The 16,845-nt window shown below is 32.5% G+C and overlaps 1 protein-coding gene across 1 annotated transcript in view; it reads left to right on the forward strand.

Moving 5' to 3' along the window:
- Positions 1-16,199, forward strand: part of LOC115879180 (fibrillin-1-like) — a 34,501-nt gene extending 18,302 nt beyond the window's left edge. Inside the window, exons 3-5 of the mRNA XM_030895872.1 lie at positions 10,523-10,792; positions 14,847-14,975; positions 15,676-16,199. Of these exons, the coding sequence (XP_030751732.1) occupies positions 10,523-10,792; positions 14,847-14,975; positions 15,676-15,878 (602 nt within the window). The 3' untranslated portion in view covers positions 15,879-16,199. The remainder of the gene's footprint in view (positions 1-10,522; positions 10,793-14,846; positions 14,976-15,675) is intronic.
- Positions 16,200-16,845: the final 646 nt, after the last annotated feature.

The following is a 16,845-nucleotide window of genomic DNA, read 5'->3' on the forward strand; positions in this document are numbered from 1 at the left end:
TCATCCAAATATTGAGGTTACTTCATAAATTGTTGGAAAAAAATCGAAATAAAAATGAAACCTCTACACCCTGTATCTCCAAAACTAAGCATTTTAGGTCATATACATTTATACGAACTTTTTTACTTATTTTTATCTGCAGAATATGCTGCAGAAGTTTCCGGAACAGAGTTCGGACCACCCTGTATAACAAAAAATCTTGTTTATCTCCAAATATTGATTTTGGCATTTAGAACATTATTTATTTCAAGTCTTCAGTTGCAGTCCAAATGAAGCTTCAGAGCTAATACGTTTTAAAGAACTTCGTAGCAAATCCTATTCCTTTCTTTTTGACATAATACTATTAAAAATAAATCTATATCATTTATTACTTGCGATCAGAGCGTTCTAATTCAAATTTAGAAAATAGCAGAAAAAATGTGACAAAAAATGCAATTTTGCTTCATCGAGATGCTATGCAAGCAAAAAACAAAATTTCTTCCTTTTTCATTCTTAAATTTAATTAAAATTTCTTCTGCCATCGCCGCTTTTAATTGAAACAACTTCATTAAGCTCAGATATTAACGCAGGAGTTAATGAGTTAGTTAATTATGAACATCCAAGGTCGGACCTGATTGATCACTGTTGATATTCTGAAACATCATCGTTATTATGGCAGTAAAGTTTGTTTTATTACATTGTTTACGCTTTGCTTGTTTAGAAGAAACGGATACGTGTGTAGCTATAATAAAGACATAAAATAAAGCCCTTGACATAGAGACAAAGATAAAGCCCAGTAGACAGTAGTGTGATTTATAAAAAGAATATTTATTTAAGAGAAGTCATTACATCTATTATAAGAATCTTTTTTGGCCAAATTATATTAGCTATTTTTATTAACGGTGTAATGTTAATAAATATAGATAAAATTAGTGATTAAATGAGATTTTTCATGTGGATATAGTCTGTTTCACTTCGACCTCTTCAGATCTATTGTGGTCCTCTTCTAGTATGGTTCTCTTCAATTTTGAACAAGTATTGTCCATAAAATATCCAGGAGCCCAAGTTAACGACGCTTGCGACCCCAAAACTGAAATTTTCGTGAAAATCGGACAGGCCAGACGTACTTTTGTTTCCATGAAAACCTTCTTCTCCAGCCGAGATCTAAGCCTCGAACTGTGCATATGTATGCTTCTGGACACTCAGTCTGACATTGGAAAACCGTATTAACGCTTTTGAGATGTATTTGTATGCCGCCTATATCCTGGATGGATAGATTGACAAATGAGGATGTGCTCAGGGTGGGCAAAATAAAGAGCTCCTATCAACAATGAAGGAAAGGAAGTTACAGTACGTCGGTCACATTATGAGGGGTGAACGATACGAGGTGCTCAGACTGGTCACTGAAGGCAAAATTGAGGGCAGGAGGTCAGTGGGAAGAAGGCAAAACTCCTGACTTAAGGATCTGCGTCGTTGGTTCGGAAGAACATCGATTGAAATTTTTAGATTTGCGGTTTCACGCACTATCATAGCCTTTTGGATCGCCAACCTCCGAAGGGAGACGGCGACCTAAGGCTAAGAACATAGTGGAGCGACGAGAATAGCGGCGAGCAAGCAGCGCGATACCGCGTCGAGCAAGCCTCGAGGAGCTAAAACATAGTAGAGCGGCGGGGAATAGCGAGATACTTGTGCAAATTTATTATTTTCATTTGCTTATTGATAATTTAAAATTTTAACAGTGGCTTAAATGCTAGGCAGTAATGTCGCAATCATTTGGTTAGATGAAGTTTTCAAAAACCCGAGAAAGTATGGCAAGTTTCATTACCTTTACGAAAATTTGTTGCCACTTTATCTCATAACTTATCTGAAATGTACCGGTTATGGTGATTACTATCATCACTTATGATCATTACTATCATATTATTTCTGATCCCATAAAATCTCTCTTACAAATACTAAATTTATTAATTTTTGAGAATCTACATTTTCTACAGCGAGCGCGACAGAGCGACGAAAACAAAATTATTTGAATCGATCTCGCCACTCGATCTAACCGCTCGAGCAGATCGTTTTACTATGTTCGCACGTAGTTGTCTTCACAGGTTTGTCTTGGACGCGATGTCGAGCAGCTTGCTCGCCGCTATCCTCGTCGTGCCACTATGTTCTTAGCCTAAGAAGAAGAGGTCCTCTTCTAATCTCTAGGTTACGCTTTCCATTCCTATCCTTTTCAAAAAGTTTAACAATTTGGAGACGGAACCCATCATATAGCAATAGATTACCATTGCCTAGTACAAAGAACTGTATATTTACCTGGCTGTCACACTATTATAAAATGTATTCTGGCGTTTCTTCTTCAGATTGACAAAATCATAGTTAGTAGACCCACTACAGCTCTGGCACTGGCAGTCTTTCTTTGCCTATCAGGTCTGTGATTATAGTAAATTCTTGGCTAATATTCTATGGTTTTTTCGTCTGTTTCTACCTTTGTGATTTTCTCTGTCATTTTATTAAAGATTTGTCCAACCATTAACTGTTTTTTAGCCATACTAGTGACTGCTTTTGCAGCGCCGCAGAATGAGAACGCGCACAATCCCATATTCCTACACTAAAATTAGTGAACTTAAACCAGAAATTACTACACACATACAATTAAAAAAATCTTTTAAGAAGTTGTCAGTAGCCTTATTCTTATTCTCCTCTTCCAAGTAAACAATATAGCTAATGTTTGGTTTAAAATGTATGTTAAAAGTGCAAAATATATAAAACTAAAATATATAAACTCAGTAACGTAAATAGCTCTATCGAGTTGCTGTTCACTTTAGAGAAAAGATGTTCCAAGGTATAAAAAAAGTTAATTCTTTACAAAAAACGTGTCGTTTTGAAAAAAGAAATATCCAAACGGAGATATCTCAAATTCAACATGGCGGTCGTTTTTTTCAAACTTCCCCCACTGGGACAGAAGGGGGCTTTTAGGGGTTAAATAGGATAACCTTACCTAAACATTCCAGCTGAAATTAGTTGGTTACAATTTTTTTTCACCTCGATGCCGACGTCCAGATTTACCGGGTAGCGAACTTATTAAGCTTCTTACATTTTTTGAGTAGTTTTTGTTCGATTAATAATAAAAAAATAATAAAAAAACGGCGTCAAGTTGGCTTGGAAATGACCATCGATGAAATTTCATATTCCTTATATAATTTTAATATAAAATGACATGACTGTATTACTGAGCCATCCATAAGGCTTTTTTCGATCATATTTTTAGTTAATTTTCTATAAGAGAGTTTTTCTCTGGTAGGGAAATTTCATAATCTTTAATCACATTTTAGTAAAAGTTAATACTTAGCTACAATATCTACTTTGAAATAGTCAGATTATATTTAACACGGTAATTTGACTCATTGATCTGTGTTACTTCATCAAATATTTCGAGTAAATGTATTTTAGCCTAAAGTTAAATTTTGTCTTCTTGTGTTTTTTTTGACAAGTTTATTTTTGTGATAGTTTTCCAAAATCTCTGTTATAAAATCAATAAATGTGCTTTAACATGGTTGCAGACCGAAAAAAAAGCTTGGATTTTCTAAAAATATTGATGTAGAAATAAGCTTTCAAATTCTACATCACTATACAGTATGTTCCCGGATTCTTTTTACAAGAAGAAAAACTTTTTTATTATTGACATTTTGAGAAAAATGCTTTCTTTATAAAATGTTTTTCTTTCATATTAAAAAACAATATCGTTCTTACAAACACAAGATTTAGAAGATAATCTCGTCACCTTATTAAATCCCCCTTAGTTTTCATATGTCACATCGTTAACACCCTCAGAAAACAACTTTTTCCATCACAACCAATTAAAGACATATCACGCACAATTCGGCCCTTTTTAAAAACACTCTCCGATCGGCCAGACGACGTCGAAAAAACACCATATCCAGCTGTCATCTGTCATGTTAATCGAGTTAATTTGGGCCTATTATTTAACGTCACGGTGTCTTAAGGGTCTCTCTCTGTGATTTTTCTTCGTTGTGCGTGTTGTTGTGCACCGTCGGGCTTATTAGAGGAATATGACAGATAGGAAGGTGATCATTTGTATGTGTCACTTGTTAGAGCCGAACGTGTAATGTGGCACTTGTAAGGAAGATGGGGGACTTAGGAATGGTAGAACGTTGTTGCCAAATGACGATAGTATTAAATAATGTCTATAGGCTTGATAAATTCTCCACCGGTGCTGCCACTATCGGAGAAAATCCGAAACAACTAGTATATACAAATACACTAAACCTAAAAAACCTAACATAAAACTTCAATTATCCCAAAAACTGCGACTTTGACTGATTTTGATGTTATTACAAATTTTGTTGCAAATATTATTCCTAATCTTAAATTGAAAACCGCGTTTCGCTAGCTACTGTAATTTTGGAGTTACGATTTTTTAACATTTTTAACCCCCTCCCATACCCCTTACCAACCCCCCACCCACACCAAAAACTAATAGCCAGATTCTCGGGTGCCACAGTATTTTTGTGCCAAATTTGGTTAAAATCGGTTTAGCGCTTTTTAAGTTATCGTGTTACAGACAGACGGACAAACGGACAGACGGACAGACAGATAGACAGACACCATGAAAATATTATGTATTTCGGTCATTTATGACCCAAATAACTCATTTTGAGTGAAATTAAAAAAACTCTTTTTGCCAATCTTAATCAAAAAAGTGTCCCAATCTCAAATAAAAAATCAATTTTTCTGTTGATAACTCTTAAATTATTAATTTTAAAAAAATTATACTTAAACCATTAAATTCTACGTAAAAAGGTGCTTTGGAAATGTTTTCATAAAAATAGAAAATTTTCCATAAGTTACAGCAATTTGTTAAAAATTCACTCCGAATTCATATCGATGTGCAGTTTTCACCATCATGTTTTTGATAAAAATTGAGCTCCGATATTAGTTTTCGTCTATCTCCTATAGAAAAGGGTGTTTCCCTTTAAAAGCGTCGAATTTGACCCACCCTGTATAGGGTTCGTCAAATAAATCCGGACTACGTTCAAATTTAGTTTTAGTTTTTTTTGTAAAAAAGATGCCATTTTATTTGTTAAAAATATTATCTGCTAAATGCCGATTATTTTGCTTCTAGCAAGAAGCAAGCCCTATGCGGCAGTTTTGATGGAAGGCTGTATTGTATCTCGACTATGTGTTATTGGTTATTAGTGTGTAAAGTTTGTAATACTTTGCCTCCTAGTCATGAATTTGAACCTGAATTTACTTCTACGAAATAAACAGAACAGCTAAGATCAGGTGATTTGGCAAAACCCAGGGCCATGTAAGTGAAATATTCAAAATGGTTCCAGCAAAAGTTTCCCAATTATGACGGGTGATGGCGCTGATCGTCAAGATTTTTGGACAGGGATTTTGCTTACCGACAATACGACGTGAACTACGACCGGACCAGGACCAATCAGAATGATCAGTCTTTTTTGGACATTTGCCGCGGATGTGTGTGTTAATTTCTGTTGTGATAAGTGTGGTTGTGTTTGCAGTTTGATTTTTCGGTTTTGATTATGTTAAAATCATAGATTTAGGAAGAACAGATATCACATTATGCATTTTAACCCGATCAAACATTCGGAGGTTGACTACGTACTGTAAAAATCAACTGAGATAGAGAAGGCGACATTGCCACATATCAAATTTGCGCCTATCTACTTAGTTTGATTTGCAGAAAAGGTGACTTTAAAACCTTCACCGGATATCAATAAATCTCAATTTCTTAATTAAATTAATAGTTTATTTTTAAAGAAGCATGCGTAATAATATGTTATTAACCAGAGGATATATGCGTTACTATTAAAAGACATGTTTACTGTTTAATGTGCTGAAACGTCTAGAACTACTGGCAACGTCGCTGCTAGTCTTGCCGAATGAAATGAGCCGTCCGTCCCACCGCCCCTCGCGACGGCCAATGGTCCGTTATAGCGTACTACGTTTAGCTTACGGTGTGTTTGAAGTCGGAATCAAGTCCGAAGTGAACTTTTCAGTGTTTTTCAGTAGTTTTTGTTTTTGTTTAATGTACTTTTGAATCTGCGAATTTTCAATATGGTACGACAGTGCCAAATGTGTGGACAAATAAGCTCAAATTACCCGAATTTGTCTTTTCACAGGTAGGTATTGTTTCCGCCGCGCCGTAATCGTACATAGGCGTCCCACAAGGGAGCCTTTCACAATTAAAATAATTTCTAATTATATTTGTTGAATTTTGATCTATTAAAACAAGAACGTAGTAGCCGGTAATTGAATTATAATTCGTCTCATTACTACCTAACTGTTGTAGATCATAAAAAATTTGAATATAAACGTTACATTTGAAACTTTATTATAAGCCAGAAAGTGGCATTTTTTCTTAAAATTGCGTCTTATTTTGGTCATTATATACGATATTCTAAAGGAATTTTGCTTAATAAATAAACAAAGGTGTTTACCCGACCTTTTTACATTTTATTAGCTTTATTATATCTGCCCCTTCGGCCTTGTTTAGACAATTTTTTACCACCGTACAAATACATCTTCCCAGAGTTATTTGTACGGGTGTTTAACTTTTTTAGAATGGGACGAGCTGTAAATAATTCTTAGGCTACTAGTTTTATACATATCTATATCAAAAAAGCTTTTTACCTATTACGTTTTTGGTTTGTGATTTTTATTTCAATTTTTTTACATAAGATGGGGGCCATTGTAACGCACATTTTCAAAATTTTGTGTCAACATACAGGGTGATTCAAACCGCAATACATATGCTTAATACAGTTCATGAAGATTAGGACATTTAACTAAAATTTGATTATCTGATGAAGCTACCTTTAAAAGTAATGGATTTGTAAATAAACGTAATAGGTATTTATTATTATGCGACAGAAATCCCGTACTGTAGCACACAGATTTTATACTTTTAATGATAAATGCCTTCTATTGCGCGACTAAAAGGCAATTGCCTCGTATCAGAGCCATCATAATACAAGAAGAAGACCGAAAGTCAAATATTGTCTTATATTTTCAAAAAAAACACAATTTTCTCATTAAATATTGATTTTAGGTATAGGAAGTTATTAATAATACAAGATTAAACAACTATTACACAGTACTTCACAGGAAGCTATCGATTGCGAACTAACTCAATCGTTACTAATTAGGTACTAATTTTGAAAAGTTCTTTTTAAGATAAAAACGGTAAAACTAAAACCTAAAATATCATTTGAGATTCAACGGGAAGTTCTAAATAATGTTGCCTCTTCTAAACAAGAAAAATGTATTTATAAGTTAAGTTTTAAAACATTCCTAATTAAATTTGGGCGAAAAGAATATTTCTGTTTGCTGTAGATAATTTTCTCAGGGAAAATACGTAAATAAAAATGACTTTTTAAGCGAAAAAAAGTCAAAAGGACAAGTTATTCCAAAAAAGGACTGTCCTTTTCAAAAAAGGATAAGTGGCAACCCTAGGTATTTCTGGAATGGAAATTTCATGGCAAATCTACAACTTTGGTTAGAAAATATGTTCCGGCCACCTATGTTTACAAAAATGTCTAAAATGTGCCTAAATGCCTCCATATTCTGAAAAAAAAATTGAAAGAAAAGTCACCAACCACAAACCTAATATAGAACTATTTCGGAAGCCTGAGTCACCCTGTAAATATTCAAAAGTAACTGAAAGTTTATATAAGAGTAACTGAAAGTTTAAATTGAAAATTGACGTTGGAGCGATTTTCGAAAACTACTAACGTTTCAACATAAGTATATGTGGGATATTAATTGTATTATTATATTAGACCTTATAACAAAACTCATCTGACGAAAAAGTGTTAATGTAGTATATTAATATGGAGTAAAAATTTTACTAATTACTTTATTTTTACGTTACTAATTAAATTCGTTCCAAAAAACGATACGCCACTGGCCATTAGAACAATCCCAAATGCGCCTATTTGCCGGGGTCGGAAATTTTAGGCTTCTCTGTCTCTTTTGTCCTTGTTTGACACATTGGAATATTTGATACACTACCAACGAGTATTTATGAATGAGATGTTCGGTCTATCTTTATAATGTCTTTGGTTAAAATTAATTTTGAAGTATTGTATCACCTGTATTTATGTAATAGTACTTTTTTTAGTTCTATGATCTGATATGTTATGATTTGTTAATATCTGTTTAACAATGTTATACCAAAGAGGTTATACTTAATATATCAATTTGCTTAGCCTAACTTTTTTATCAATAAACTTTGTAGATTTTCAGATTATTTAATTCCTTTTGTTTCCGTTTGTAATTTTATTTTTAAGACATATTATGTGATTGTTTCAGATAATATGTTTTAAAAATAAAATTGCAAATAGCGAATAAAAATAATTAAAATAAAAAAGTGTATTTTACAATTCCCCCCGGCCCCGCACCCCTTTGGCTAATCTGTAAATGTCAGCTTTGTCGAGAGATGGCGTTACGAAAATGGAACTGATTTATTACAAGGAACTTGGGCTTCTTTTTCGTTAATATATTCTGTGGCAAAACCCAAACATCAGATTTCCCTAACGAACTACAAAACTTTTGAACGCGGATTGCCTTTATGCAAAACGAAATTCAGTTAAATTAAAATTAAAGATGAATGATAACAATTACTTAATGAAGTAAAACCAAAGAGCTTCAAACTTTGAACATTAATAAAAGGACCTGAAAACTGATTAATATAAACCGAGAAAATTAATAATATTGAAGTTTATCAAAAGCTCAGTTATAGTTATTATAATAATTAATCAAATTAATATTCTGTGGAAACCAGCCTCGTATGATTGATGACATTCCCTTCTGCATGTTTTAAAACTACCAGCTGACGTTACAAATGACCCATATATTTTCATAATTAATTATAGAAACACACAGCTCATTTTTTCGTGTTTTCTTCTGTCGTACGTAGGTATAAGCAAAAAATGTAACTTGAAAAATAGATGAACACTAGAAACTAAGAAAATGCAAATAATATGACAGCTTACTACTAATTCCATATAATAAATAGGTGCTAATTAGTCAAATATGGACGCAGTAAACATATCATAATCTGATCCATATTTATCTTAGTTAATTATAGAAACACACAACTATTTTTTTATATCATAGGTATATTATGTTATAGAACTTAGTTTAGGAATTAGACTTATCAACATATCACTAAAAAGAACACAAAATAAAAGAAATAAGGCGAATAAATAGATATACATAATTAATACTAATATGTATGCCCAATATAAAGTTCAAATATACTCTGTTCGTACTCTTTTCTGCTTGCTTGGAACCAGAGACGGAACTAGTTTTTTTTTTAAGGGTTTCAAGTTCGATAGAATTCAGTATTATTCAAGATACCACAATGAATAGAAAAATGAGAAAAAGCGCATATACCGGGTGAGACTCAAAAGTGGCTCACCCCCTATAACTTTTTTATTTTTTCGGATAAAACAACGAGATTTGGTATGTTAGTATATGACATAAATTGGGATTGATTTGACATATTCAATTGTTTTCGGTCACTTCCGGTTTCACCGGAAATGACTACAACTTTTGATTTTTAAATGGCACCCTCGTATTTTTTTACTTTATTTGATAGAAAATGGCACTCTTGTCAACTCTCACATGTCAACTTTTAATATTATTGCATATGGTTTATTTGAAATGGTAACATGCGGTTCATAACGACAATTTGACTCGAAATACCACGTGTGTGGTATCAAATTATTCGTAAAAAAATGCTTTTTCCAAATATGCTAATGAGCCACCATCATTCCATTTGAAAAAATTGAGATATGATCAAAAATACGATTTGGGCATCTTTTAACCGGCCAGGACAAGACACTAAAAACATTAGACGATCAAATCTATTTTTCCAGGGCTCCTTGATTAAAATTAACGATTAGTAACTAGTGATTTTAACACAACCATGGCACTTCAAGATTGAAATTTAAATTACAGTTTGTTTTTATACGTCATTCTATTTAGAATGTCATTTTTTATCGAATAAAATAAAAAAAATACCGAGGGTGACATTTAAAAATCAAAAGTTGTAGTCATTTCCGGTGAAACAGGAAGTGACCAAAAACCATTGAATACGTCAATCAATCCTAATTTATGTCATATACTAACATACCAAATCTCGTTTTTTTTATTTGAAAAAATAAAAAATAAAAAAGTTATAGGGGTGAACCACTTTTGAGACGCACCCGGTATTATAGCACGGTCCACTTAATTTTATTAAAAAGGTCGTGCTGTGGTTACCAAAAATCAACATTTCGGCTAATTTTTGTTTCTGTCGATTGTAAGTCGGTAATATTTCTTTCCGGGAAAAAAATCTTTGGTCAATTGTTGGTCAATTTTCTTAGATTCCTTTGTATACTCCGGCAGATCCGTCTCTGCTTGAAACCTGCCATCTCCCGTTAAAAATTACCCACATTTTTCTTTTAATTAATTTTAAGAACCATTTAATTTTTTCAATTTTTTTCTTTGACAGGTCTTGGTGAGAAATGCGCCCATCACGGCGAATGTTCCGGAACGGTTTTCGCCGATTGCGTGCTCGGCATCTGCATGTGCAGAGATAACTACGTGAAGAACAGCGTTGCCAACAAGTGTCTGGATATCGTGACGAAAATCAACGGCCCGTGTTACGAGGATGTGCAGTGTTCGCACAAGTTTGGCAAGGCGGAGTGCAAGGAAGGACACTGTCAGTGCGAAGAACTGTACGAGTACAAGTTTAAGAAGGATATGTGCGTTAGGGATATGCGTGAGTACTTTATTTTTTCAAAATATCAAAAGGATCGAGAAAAAAGTGTTACAGTGTCTTTGGAAATGATAATTAATCAACGAGAATGATGACTCTCATTTCAACATAATTTTATTAATAAAACATATAATTTAGGTATATACAGGGTAGTCCGAACTGTATTCTGGAAACTTCATCTAAATGTATGTCCTTAAATGCTTAGTTTCGGAGATATACAGGGTGTCGAAGTTTCATTTTTATTTCGTTTTTTTTCCAAATAATTTCTGAAATAACGTTAATATTTCGATGAAAATTGGTGTATGGAAGTTTTTTGACATGAGAAATTTGATTTTGATGTCAATATGACTCCTACTTGTAGGGGGCACCACCTACATGTGTTTTAACTGTTTTGAACAGTAATAACTTTTCGTCCGTACCTGTATAAAACTACTGAGTAAAAAAATCTACATTTCCGTGATTTTTTACGTAAAAAAGGTCTCTAGGTAAAAATCGCTACGAGTAATAGGTCTTCAGATATTTGGAATCGAAATTATCAATACCTATTCATTCTCATTGATATAAATTAAACATATGTTACAAAATAGTTGTTAGACTGAAATCATATACATACACTTGTTTTTCTAAACTGCTGTTCTAAAATTGGATTTTTTTTTAAATTCTTTAACTTAAAGTTCTTTTAAGATAATTCTCAAAAATCTGACTAGTGGATTTAAAGTTTAGTTGCACAACGGGAAAAAAGACCTAAAACCGATTTTTTACTATCTGGATTAAGCAGCCTTTTTAAAAATAGAACATTTTACAACTTTTTAATGTGTCTGGTAGGATTTGGTTTTAATTAAAAAAGAAAGTTAACACTTGATTTTAAACGATTTTTCGAGTGGATCCCTGTGTAAACCATAATGACGAAATGTAGCAAGATAAATGGTAGTTTCTGTAGGTAGATTAGAAGAACGTGACGGTTGTGATGATTTATGCGTTTTTGGTTTGAGAAGAAACGTCACTTTATATGTCTACAAATTATTCCATGCTTGACACGAATAGTTTTTTTTGTGCTACTAAAATAAAAAATAACTTAACAGAATAAAGGTATTTGAAAATGTTGTATTTTTGTCCCGTTTGTATCTTGCTTATTATCTTATAACTTATCCAAAAGGTATAGTCTGTGAAACGAATAACTTTGAATTTGACAGTTCATGCGGGCTTTTCTAGTGTTAATTTTATTAGGTTAGCAACTTTGAATAAGAAGTCTAAGGAAGGAGCATAATGCTATCCATGTATTCATGCATGGTGGTCGGAAAAGCCACCATAAAAGCTCTCTAGGGTGGGGATCCTTGACAGTTCTGTTTGACGATTCATTTGACACATTTGAATTTGATTTGAAATTTTGTGGATTTGTCAGTCTTTACGGAGCTTATTTTATGTTATTTATTATTTATTCTACTACTGATAGTTGTATAAAGGTAGTAAATCTAGATGGAAATTGTGGCAGAACTTAAATTAACAGTGACACTATCGCGATTTATCGAAAAAGACTCTAAAATAGTTGGTTGTGTAGCGTGCGGTAGATCTCGGCAAAAACTGAGTGAAATAATGGAACACCTTTTCGCTAGTAAGTGACTATATAATATACATACGTGTAGTAAACCGATCATTTATGAAATTCACTTAAATTAACTAAATTATATATTTTTCTTGCATTTTAGCTTTTTATTTATTACTTGTCAAAGATTAGATGTCAAAGAATTTAGATACGTTAATTTGACTTACCTGCTTCAGTAGCGTATCGGATGTTTGTGTTAATAAACTTATTAGAACTTATCTATTTTTATTAGAATTATATATTTTTATAACAATTTTAATAACTACCAACATTTATTCACAACGTAAAATAAAACAACAAATTATTGAGTCTACCCCACGTCTACCCTACATCATAGTTTTACATTTTTTAAATAAAATTAGAACGACACTGATAAACCGGAATTTAAGTCGGCCATATTTGAGGCCCATCGCGGTGTACCTAAGATTTTTGATATGCTCCTTCCTTAGTCTTCTTATTCAAAGGTTAGCAACTTGCGGCCATGCTGATGCAATGCCGTCTCTAATAGAACAGCCCCGAAGCGAGATTTATGACGTCACGCTAGTTAGATACTAAGGATTAATTATGTTGTAGAATGCATGGAAAACATAATTATTCCTGGTATATGTAATTTTTTGTCACCTGTTTTATTATTTTCCTTTTCTATTTCACGAAAGTAAAAAGAGTTACCTATCTGATTCGACCAGACACTCATTTTAAAGAGTATCAGTAACTTTTTGGATAGAGGGCTTTTATATTTGCCATGTTGGTAAAAAATAACGGTCAAAATTCAAAGTTATTCATTTTATAGAGTATAAAACTGAGTTCTGTAGAGTTTTTCGCGTAAATCCAGTGAAAATACTGTTTTTTATGGAAGCTGTAATTTCAATGTTTTTTTTTAATAAGACACCTTGTATATTAATATACACCTTGTAAATTTATACGGGGGTATCAAAAATTGATGATCTATTTTAAATATTAATTTTACATAAAAACTTCCTTATTTTAAATGTAAAACCCTCTATTTTTTAAATAAATCGAAGGAGATTCAAATGCTCCTTCAAACTATATTAGGATTTCCTATACCTATCTCAAGAACGGTAAACTAATAGGACTGCTCATCCTCTTAAGACGTACGTTCGCCTCTTCCCGCGCTTCAGCTGACAGTTGTGACGTCATTGTAGTCCTTGTCAAAGCCTTCGTGGCCTTGTCATGATAGAGTGTATTATTAGTTGCCTATGGTAAACTTATAAAAATAACAACTGAGAAATTTTTAGTTAATTATTTTGTCAATTTTAAATGCGAAAAAGGTGTCTTTAAAGTTTTTAGAGCTATAGAGTGTATAAATACGTTCATTTTGTGTTGTGGATTGTGACAAAGTGCATACTAAGTGCCCACGATTTTGTTTATTAATTATTTTAAAGCAAAATATGGAAGTACTCTAAAAAGAATGCTTGCAAAAGGTGATACACTGGGAACTGCTGTTCTTAAAAATGCATTATCCGAGTATTTAATACGATTTATACAGTTAATTTTCTATACTGCATACATATAAGGTGTTTAAATAAATAAACTAAATAATGAACGTTTTGCATTCGGTAACCAATAATGCACGTGTGTGTATTATTGGTTGCCGGATAAGGACTAATAACCATGACAAGGGCTACAATGACGTCACAAAGCGAGTAGTTTTCGCATGCACCTGGCGGACACTTTTGGCTGAATGAGCAGTCCTATTAGGTTAACTGTTCTTGTACCTATCTAGCTCAGATTTTGAATAAAAAGCGATTATTATTTATTACACTATTACAGGTAAATTAAATAAAAGTAAACTGGTGTAAATTAAAATAAACTCAATAATAATAACAGCTCCCGTATATAGCGTTTAACGCCTTGGGAGTAGCAAGGTACAGCTTGCCATACTAGAGCCGTTCGTTATACAAGGAAGGTAATGTGGCTAGCACTACGCTTCAACCGCCTATTATTACCTCAGGATTGTGAATCCCAAACTATTTTTATTTTATTAAAAATAGTCGGCTGATGAAATGCCGGCTGTAGGATTCGAACCCACAACCTTTGAATTGGTAGACGAGAGCTGTACCTCTACCCCACCGGGCATCTTAAAAATAAAGTCCATAAACTAATTTCGACTTTGAAAATTGCTACTAATTGTCACTAGAAACTTGCCATGACCACACCAGCCCTCTTGGTTGCCATTTTATTGAAAAATTGATCTTCATTCAAAAGCTGAGCTAGATAGATATAGGAAATCCTAATATAGTTTGAAAGAGCATTTAAATCTGTTTCGACTTATTTTAAAAAATACACAGTATTGCATTTGAAATAACGATGTTTTTATGTAAAATAAATAGTATTTTGATTTTTTACTATGAATTTATTTCTAAAAAACTGTCACCGCAACTGTGTTCCTTTCACATTACTACTAATGTTTCTAAATTACTATTTTTTTTTCAGTGTTAGGGGAGATATGTATTAACCACACAGACTGTCATGGGATAGAACCAGGACCATCAAGGTTAGAGTGCATTTTAGGCGAATGTAAATGCCAATCTGAATACGTCGAACATTACGGATTCTGTTCCAGTGAGTTTAAAAAAGGTTGCTATTATACAGGGTGTCCCAGAAATCAGAAATAAGTGCAAGTATTTTAAGGGGTAGTAGGTCTGGTCAAAAGAAACATTTTTTCTCTTTACCATTTTCCAAATTAGTCCAAAATAACCGAGCTATTTTACTTTGAAAATTTAAACAAAAAATGCTTTTTGCTTAAATTTTGAGAACCATGGATCTTTTCTGGATTTTCTTTCGTGTAAATTTAATCTACTATCTATGTTGCCATATTATAAAGAAATTATGTTTTTTAACTTAAAACTAAAAAAAAAATTCAAATTTTCAAATTCTTTATTCTTTTGCGCAAGGCGTGTTTCTGAGGCCGAAATATACTACCAGTTAAAATACTAGCACTTATTTCTGGGACACCCTGTATACTGAGTGACAAAAAAGGAGAACACCTATATAATATGTTGATCAATATTTGATATTTTTTGCTGGCTGTCAGGAGCTGCCATAATGTACAGTGTACACCAAACATTATTAAAATCTTATGAATATATAAGTTGTTCTCCTTTTTTTGTCACACAGTATAGTTGCGAAATCCAGGTCAGAGGAGTATGAAACGTGCTACTTTAAATCAAAATTAAAAAAAAATTATACAAACCTTGGAAGATATTTTTCATTACTGCCTCGAATATGATATTTTTGTATTGATATTTTATCTTATTTACAGGTGATGGTTTCAGAACCTCCAACATTGTCGAACTCACATTGCTCTGTATTGTTGTTGTCTGTTGGTTCATTTTCTCCGAGACTGTGGTCGTTGCATGGATAGCACTAGCCCTGGCAATTTTCTATATGTTCTGGATCATGATCATAGGAAACTACTTCTTCGACAACAATAATTACATGTGGAGGCCCGAGAGGAATGATTAAATTTTAAGATATACTTTTTTATTAGTATTATACAGGGTGGTCGGAATTGTAATCATGAAATTTTTACAACGCATTCTGAAGATAAAATTAAGCAAAAGTTCTCAACCTGTATAATTTTTTTATTTTTTTTGTTCTTGTTTTATGTCTGTTTTTGATCTGTTATTTATGTATTATTGGTAAAATTATTACCCCTTATTTTTTTAAATACGAAAGTTTATTCAATATATACAGGGATGCTGAAAATTTAAGACTTTTAGTATATTTTTATTTATATTTGTATAAAATTTTATGTCCCTTGTATATTTTTAAATGGATTTTTATACGTGTACAGTAAAATTTTATGTATACATATGTTGTTAAAATTATATTATTCATTCTTTTTATTGGTTTAAATACAATAGTTTGTGATTTTACATTTGCCTTTTATTTAAATTAAACTCAAAAAGAAACTACCGTATTATCGAAAAAAAAACAACAACAAAGACAGCTGGGGTATGACAATCGATGCTTATTTTGGCGAAGTCAATCTCTAGACCTACTCATTTACTAAAAATTAACACAAAACTTGTCAAAAAATTAACACTAATTACAGATCAAAAAAGGATGGCACGTTTCCAGACACAAGAGTACAGGCCAAGTAAATGAAGTCTAAGGGTTGACTTCGCCAAAATTATCATTGATTGTCATTCGCTAGCCTTCTTTGACGCCGTTTTTTTTAAATCGTATGGTAGTTAGACAGACAGGAACATTGAATATTTATTATTTTTTTCTTTTAAAATGCGAAAGTAAATATTTTCGGCGTATTTTTAAAAGCTTTTTTTAATAATTTTAAAACCGTGACAAACAGTAACAATAATGAATTTATTAATTAAACAATTTTTTCCATGTTGTCAAATTTTTCTATATATAGATCTAAAGATTTAAAGAAAAAATACTGTTCGAGTAATATAATCAGTAAATTACTCTT

This window comes from Sitophilus oryzae, unplaced genomic scaffold, assembly GCF_002938485.1.
Source record: "Sitophilus oryzae breed Bouriz unplaced genomic scaffold, Soryzae_2.0 scaffold_1576_pilon_pilon, whole genome shotgun sequence".
Classification (NCBI taxonomy): domain Eukaryota; kingdom Metazoa; phylum Arthropoda; class Insecta; order Coleoptera; family Curculionidae; genus Sitophilus; species Sitophilus oryzae.